The sequence below is a fragment of the Psammomys obesus genome, unplaced genomic scaffold, assembly GCF_907164565.1.
Source record: "Psammomys obesus unplaced genomic scaffold, mPsaObe1.curated_primary_1811, whole genome shotgun sequence".
NCBI classification, from domain to species: Eukaryota; Metazoa; Chordata; class Mammalia; order Rodentia; family Muridae; genus Psammomys; species Psammomys obesus.
Window position 1 is genome coordinate 16,654,828 of NW_026596101.1, and position 8,269 is coordinate 16,663,096.

Sequence of the window (8,269 nt, forward strand, 5' to 3'; positions counted from 1 at the left end):
CACACACACACACACACACACACACACACACACACACACACACACACGCATGTGCCCCAACACAAAATTGGAAATAAAATCTAGAAAAAAAAATGACCATAGTTTATTTGGTAAATTTTTCAGGAGTAGTAAAACGAATCATTCCTGCAGTAGCTTCTACAAATGCGGTCATTGCAGGTAAGAAAAAAAAAAGACTCTTTCAGTTTTATATTTTACTTTGATTTTGACTTAATATTTAAATGGACATTTCTGTAGTTACTTGTATTCTAGGAATTTGATATCTTCTTGGGTGAGTTACGTAAACTAAATAGGCCACTCTATTTCTTGTTTCATTATGTCTTACAAGACAGGTCTCTCTTGGACAAAGTGCTCACAGTAAAGGGACGTTTTAGCATGTCTTTTTACTCAGAGGTTTAGCTTTTCATTGATCTGATGAAGACAATGGAAAAAGTTACTTAGCTTATGTAAAACAAATATAAAACGTGTTCCTTCCTATGTTTTTGAAATTATGTATTTTAGAATCTATTTACCATAGAAATTATAATTTTATCTAATTTATCGCTGACTTTCAAAATATTTTTACTGAGTTAAAATGCCTTTATTTTCTCTCTAGCTGTGTGTGCCACTGAGGTTTTTAAGATAGCCACAAGGTAATGAGTTTTATTTTCAGCGTGTGTATAAGTCCATGCTCTAACCTCGCTCAGTTAACTAAATGTGAGTGCTTTTCGTTACAGTGCATATATTCCTCTTAACAACTACTTGGTGTTCAATGATGTGGATGGGCTGTACACATACACATTTGAAGCAGAGAGGAAGGTTAGTGTGCAAGTCATCACGTGGTTCTGCTGTGCAGCCCTTGCCTCTGTGTTAGTAGGACTTTGAAGAATCATTTATGTTCTGAGCTGCTAAAGCTAGTAGTAATGTATTTTTTTATTGCACAGCCTAAAGTAAATATTATTAATCAAAATAATTTACAACAAATGATCTGTTATAAAAACAGGCTTTAAAGCAAAAATATTTTGATAGGAATTGTGCATGATGATAAAACAACTTGATTTCTTTATCTTTGCTAAAAAAAGAGACTGACGTTGGTTTGTATGCCTCTAAATTACTCTTTTATGTTTGTAGGAAAATTGTCCCGCATGTAGCCAGCTTCCTCAAAACATTCAGTTTTCTCCATCTGCTAAACTACAAGAGGTTTTAGACTATCTAACCAATAGTGCTTCTCTGTAAGTGTTGAGTGATTTTTATTGTAAAAATAATTTCTTAAACTTTAAAACAAAACAGCAACAACTATTTCTTTGAAAAAAATGATGTTTGCTACTTTATTTAGGCAAATGAAGTCACCAGCTATCACAGCCACATTAGAGGGGAAAAACAGGACACTTTACTTACAGGTCAGTAGTATTCATTTTTTTTTAAATTTTTTTCAAGAAAATTTTATTTTTACTTAATGTGATATACATTAAAATAATCTTTTCCAGTCAGTAACATCTATTGAAGAACGAACAAGACCCAATCTTTCCAAGACACTAAAAGGTATTTTAAGAAATGTTTACATTAATGGTTTTCTTTTTTAGTTAATGTCTGCACTCTCCCTCTCCCATGGGTGTGGATGGTGTGTGTCTGTCTCTGTCTCTCCCCAGTGCAAGGGATCATAATCAGGAACCCTTACTTGTCTGTAGGTGCCTTATCACTGTGCTGTAACCTTAGCCATTAGTGTTTAGAGATAGGATGCCTTTGTGTTGCTTTAGCTGGTCTTGAGCTTGCTTGTAGCCCAGGCTGGCTTTGAACTTAGATTAAATATGACCAAGTCAAAATACATGTATCAATAAAAATAATAGAATCAATGAAATTTGAGATATCTCAACTATAAAGCTATAATGTGTGTATATCTTTTTGTTGGTATTTGTGTATTTTTGCTTGGGCTAATGACTCTTTTTTTTAATTTTAGAATTGGGACTCGTTGATGGACAAGAACTGGCTGTTGCTGATGTCACTACACCACAGACTGTACTATTCAAACTTCATTTTACTTAAGGAAAATAAATCTTCACATAATAGAAAATTCATAGACATCATATACTTTATAAATGCTAAGGAATTTAATTAAAGAGCTGGGAAGATGAGGCAGAGGGGAACACCCAAGAAAGGAAACTTAATTGACATCATTTTTAGCATTAATATTGCTAGAATTTGACTTTTATATATATATACATATATATATATAATGAATGACTTTTTTTAAATTTATAAGTTTCTCTTGAAGACTGAACTTTGGGGTTGGGTTAGTAAGCATTTTCATTAGTAATGTGGAAAACAGTGCCTGGGGAGAGAAAGATTATGAACAAATGTATTGCTTCTTTAAAGCGGGACAAATGCTCTCTTTTGTGTGAGTTTGTTACTATGGTCAAAGAACATATTCCTCATCTTTCATTTGAGCATCCACATGTGTAAAAATGTATCCTTGAATGGAAATGAGGAATTACGTTTTAAGAACATTAAATATTTACAACCTGACATTTAGAATATTTCAAACATAGGCTATTTCATTGCTACTCATGTAATTGTGGATATCCAAATGTGTATTAATTATTGCAGAGTTTAACTTGTCCATAATAACTTGTAAACAGTATTACAGATTAGTACATGTGCATGGAAATAGAAAATATTTTCATGTATTCATTTGCAATGCCACAGAGGACAGTATGCACAAACTTAAACTGAGACATGGCTGTTCAAAGAAATTAATGTTTAAAGAGTTATCACTGATGCTTTTGCACTATTTATTAATAAAATCATACATTGTCTACTTTTTATTGAAAATTTTAAAGTATGTTAATAATAGTAAATAGTTCCATAGTGATGTAGGAATATTATTATTACCAAACTTTTATTGAACTTGAAATTTTTAAATTTTTAAAATTTTGCTATAGTGATTTCCATGGCACAGACCTCCTGCTAGGCTAACTTGCTCGAACATGATAAATGAAATGGAATGACTAAATTTTTATAGTAAAGTCTTTCTTTTAGTATGCCTTTTTTTCTTCAAAAATACTAAAAATCAAATTGGAGCACAAATAATGAAAATGCAATTGTAATATTTTAATGTGGGAACAAATAGTACCTGATTTTCATTCTTTTTTCTTTTATTTAAATAAGTTTACAGTGTTTTGTTTTCTTAATTGGCTGGTTGCAGTGTTTTATTCAGAAGCTTTGTGGAATGGTAGTAGATGGAGTCTGTCTGTCTGTCTTTCTGGTGTGGGTACAATGCAGGGATAGAACTAAGGACCTCCCACATGTTAGTCAAGTGCGCCGCCACGGAGATAAACCCCGGTATAGTTCTTTCTAGCTCCATATTGACAAATTCATTATAAAACCACACAGAATATATTTATATGCTCTTTTCTTTTTATTTATTTTTTTAATATTAGTTACAGTTTGTAACTAATATTAGTTATATAGATACAGTTTGTATCTATACAAATATAGATATAGTTTGTATCCCAGCTATATCCTGTTCCCTCATTCTCTCCCAGTCCCACCCTCCCTCCCTTATCTCCTCCCTGTCCCTTTCCAAGTCCACTGATTGGGGAGGACCTCCTTCCCTTTCATCTGACCCTGGTTTATCAGGTATCTTCAGGACTGGCTGCAAAGTCCTCTGTGGCATAGTAGGGCTCCTCCTCCTCCTCCCTCGGGTGGGGGAGGTCAAAGAGCCCACCATTGAGTTCCTGTCAGAAATAGTCCCTGTTCCCCTTATTAGGGAGAACTAATTGGATACTGAGCTACTATGGACTACATCTGAGCAGAGGTTCTAGGTTATAACCATACATGGTCCTTGGTTGGAGAAACAGTCTCATAAAAGACCCCTGTGCCCAGATATATTTGGTCTTTGTGGAGCAGCTGTCCTCTCCAGGTCATATTAACTCCCCCTTCTTTCATATGATTCCCTGCACTTTGCTGAAGGTTTGGTTATGAGTCTTAGCATCTGCTTTGATACACTGCTAGGTAGAGTCTTTCAGAGGCCATCTGTGGTAGGCTCCTGTCCTGTTGCTTGTTTTCTTCTATATCCAATGTCTATCCCATTTGCCTTTCTAAGTGAGGATTGATTATCTTACCCCACGGTCTCTTTCTTGTTTATCTTCTTTAGGTGTATAGATTTCATTATGTTTATCCTATCTTATAGGTCTATATAAGTGAGTATATACCATGTGTGTCTTTCTGCTTTTGGGATACTTCACTCAGGATGATCTTTTCAAGGTCCCACCATTTGCCTGCAAATTTCATGATTTCCTTGTTTTTGATTGCTGAGTAGTATTCCATTGTGTATCTTTATATGTTTAACCCAAAATGTTACAGGGTCAACAGTTTTTACAAAGATGTTTCTAGGATCAGACTTAGGGCCTTGTACATTGCTAGGTCAATATTCCATTACTTTTTTTTTTAATTTTAATTTTTATTTTTTTATATTAATTACAGTCTATTTACTTTGTATCCCAGCTGTAGCTCCCTCCCTTATTTCCTCCCAATCCCACCCTCCCTCCCTCCCTCATCTCCTCCCTGCCCCTCTCTAAGTGCACTGGTAGGGGAGGTTCTCCTTCCATCTGACCCTAGTTTATCAGGTCTCATCAGGACTGGTTGCAATGTCTTCCTCTGTGGCCTAGCAAGGCTGCTCCTCCCTTGGGGGTGGAGGAAGGAGGTCAAAGAGCCCATCACTGAGTTCATGTCAGAGACAGTCTGTTCCCCTTACTAGGGAATCCACTTGAATGCTAAGCTGCCATGGGATACGTCTGAGCAGGGATTCTAGGTTTTATCCATGCATGGTCCTTGGTTGGAGAATCAGTCTCAGAAAAGACCCCTGTGCCCAGATATATTTGGTAATATTCCATTACTAAATTACATCTCCAATAAGCCCTTATTTATTTATTTCTTTATGTATTTAAAATAAGATGAGATCTCATTGTGTAGCCTAACCTGGCTTTGAACTTGTGCCTCTCTTCTCCCTGCCTCCTTCTGTACTGGGATTATAGAAATGTGTTGAAAAGCAAACATTTCTTTTCTTTTTTATCTTTCCTTCCTTCCTTCCTTCCTTCCTTCCTTCCTTCCTTCCTTCCTTCCTTCCTTTTCCTTCCTTCCTTCCTTTCTTCCTTCCTTTCTTTTTTTTTTTTTCTTCACAAAGAGGCTCACACTTTGTAGCTATGGCTGTCCTGAAAGTTACTATTTAGACCAGGCTGGCCTGGAACTCAGAGATCTGCCTGTATTTGCCTTTCAAGAGCTGAGTGCTTTTAAAGTTGAAGATTCTTAACACCGAGTGCCTCCTTCATAAAGGTGCTGTAATAATCATAAAAAAAGCAACAATATTTTCATCATGGAGGTTGAAAAATAACAGAAGGTTTATGTCATTTGCCTAGTGCTGTGCATTTATAAAGTATTGGGACAGAATTCTAACAGGCCTCAACTTTCCTTACTTGGCTAAGCTCTTCTAAAGGAATTTTGTTATTGGGTACAATCTTGTGTAGTTAACAAGTATTAGTATAACATGCAAAGGTAATTTTCATGTGGATCTGCAGACTGTAACGTGCATGCATATGAGTCAAAACCCTGTGCCGGTGGTGCTCTTTGGACCAGAGGCTTTTTGTAAAGATAATGATATGGAAAAGCAAAATTAAAGATAAAAACAGGACCTGCAAACATGAACCAAGACAAGCAAGGCCTAGGATGCTGTCATCAGAGAAGTCAAATTCAAGGATAAAAGAAAAGCACTAAAGGTACAGGATATAAGCCCTATTTGGTACCTCCTTCAACCCCTTCAGCTACCCTACCATCTTTGCCACTTAAGACAACATGTACTATATATACATTTCTTTCTTTTTATGCTTTTTTTGGGACAGGGTTTCTCTGTGTAGCCTTTGCTACCCTGGAACTTGCTCTGTAGACCAGGCTGGCCTTGAACTCACAGAGATTCACTTGACTCTACCTCCCAAGTGCTGGGATTAAAGGCGTGCATCACCATTGCAGAGCTATACATTTCTTTTCATCCAGTGAAAACCACTTCCTGCCCCTTAGCTCCTCCTCAGCCTATGACATTGGCATAAAGCACTTTCAGCTTACTGGGATTCTGGCATGCCTGCAACTTGTAACTTTCTAGATAACTTTTTGTTATCTAGGTCTTCATGTTTTGTTACTGCTTCATCATCTTGGTATTCTTCAAGGGCTGGTTTCTCTGACACTTGGCTTTTTCTATTGGCCTGACTTTCCTTCACTGTCAGGCTCAGCTTTGTCTTCTGGCTTACCTGATTTTCCATCATCATCTGTCTTAAGTTCTTTCTATGTCAAGTATGTTCTCCATCCCCACAAACCCCTTTCTCCCCTCCTCCTACTTCTTTTCAGGTGCATAGGTCTGACAAAAGCTATGACCTAGGTTCAACAGAAGCACCTTCTAGCCTCTAGCCTGTCACTGACATGCTCAGAAATGGAATTCAGTGGGATAAAATTGTTGGAAGATCATAACTTGCCAAGAACATGATATGGTTTTGTTATTGTTGTTAAGAAAAAGTCCCTTCATTGCATAGTTCCATGCAGTGTAAGGCAAATACTCAGGGAGCAGTCAGATAATGTATTAATCAGTTCTTAGAATGAGCTCTTAGATATATGGAAAATTGTAGTGTGTGAAAATAATTGTCAAAGGGCATTTTAGCTCCATTCATACTTTGTCACGAGGTGACATCCTTGGAACAAAGATTAATGCCCTATTAAGAGGTGTAAGTTTCTTTGCTCTCTAAAGCACAATGTACTAACGTCATGCCAGCCACAGACCAGAATAAGGTCATTAAGAATGATTCTTGAGAATAGAGTTCTTACAGATGTAATTGAATAGGATGTAGTCATTCTCAAATATCAGGGCACTAATCTGATATGGTAGGCATCTGAATTAGAAGAGGTGAGAGATCAGAAAATAGAGTGGTTGTCTTAACTTTGGGTCTTATTGCTGTGAAGACACCAGGACTGAGGCAACTCTTATAAAGGGAAACATTTAATTGGAGCTGGCTTAAAGTTTCAGAGGCATAGTCCAGTATAGCAGGAAGCATGGCAGTGTGCAAGGCAAGCATGATGCTGGAGGAGCCAAGAGTTGTGTCTTCATCTTGACTTAAAGGCAGCCAGGAGGAGACTGGCTTCTTCGGCAGGCAGCCCGGAAGGGGCTCTCATTCTACACTGGGCAGTTCAGGAGCATAGGGAACTTCAAAGCCCACCCCCACAGTGACACTGCTTCCAACAAGTCTATATACCTCCTAACAGTGCCACTCCCTTGGGCCAAACCACCACAGGGGTGTGCCTAACCAGGAAAAAGGATTGCCTGCAAAGATGTGAAGATGGGAGAAGCTGGATGTATTTTCTCTGAAGCTTTCAGAGGGAGGACAGCCCTGTAGAACAACTTCAGACTTACAGCTCCAAACTACGAAAACATTTCTGTCATTTTAAGCCACCCACCTGGTAGTTGTTATGGTAGTCCTAGGGAATGTTTTGGCAGATCAAAATTTCATCATTTACCCCCCTTTCCTCCCTCCAAACCCTCATATCCCTCTTGCTCTTTTAAATTAATGGCCTCTTTTTCATTGTTATGTATATGTGTGCACATAGTACATAATTGGTAGTAGACAACCAGTTGATGTTCATCTTTCCTGGGGAAGACTATTTCTCCCGTTCTTAGCATCGGCATTCCTTGGGTACTTGTATTTCTTTGTTTAGGGTTGGATTCTCTTTTCACAAGGGGCCAAAACTCTGGATGTTTGAATGAAATTTAGCTTTTAGATTCTGGTAGAAATTTTTCTTAGCATTATTAGAACCAAACCAAACAGCTGCTGACTGGACAAAAAGAACACTGGCTTTAAATTTCCTCCCATGACCAAGTGTGGAAAAGAGTGCATCTAGGCTATATCTTTTAAGCATTGTGCCCAGTATGTACTGATGGGTTAATATTTTATTGCTTGCCAAGTGTCTTAGTACATCCAAACAGTTGTTATAGATTACCATAAAGTGGCTGGCTCATAGACCACAGAAACTTAAATTTTACAGTTCTAGAGACTGGGAGGTCCAAGATCAGCACAGCTGATGAGGGCACCTATTTCTGGTTCATGTCTGCCATGTTCTAGGTATGTCGTGCTTGAGCGGGCAGAGGCACTCTTAATAGGGCATTTATCTTTTTCCCAAGGGCGTCACTTCGTGACCCAGTACGTCCCTAAAAACTCCACATCTTAACATAGGAATGTGC

The 8,269-nt window shown here is 37.7% G+C and overlaps 1 protein-coding gene across 2 annotated transcripts in view; it reads left to right on the forward strand.

Moving 5' to 3' along the window:
- The window catches only part of Uba3 (ubiquitin like modifier activating enzyme 3), a 21,359-nt gene extending 18,533 nt beyond the window's left edge, over positions 1-2,826 (forward strand). For both annotated transcript variants that reach the window (XM_055628551.1, XM_055628552.1), the window contains 7 exons: positions 124-177; positions 614-650; positions 735-816; positions 1,129-1,229; positions 1,334-1,397; positions 1,485-1,539; positions 1,955-2,826. In XM_055628551.1, the coding sequence (XP_055484526.1) occupies positions 124-177; positions 614-650; positions 735-816; positions 1,129-1,229; positions 1,334-1,397; positions 1,485-1,539; positions 1,955-2,040 (479 nt within the window). In that variant the 3' untranslated portion in view covers positions 2,041-2,826. The remainder of the gene's footprint in view (positions 1-123; positions 178-613; positions 651-734; positions 817-1,128; positions 1,230-1,333; positions 1,398-1,484; positions 1,540-1,954) is intronic.
- Positions 2,827-8,269: the final 5,443 nt, after the last annotated feature.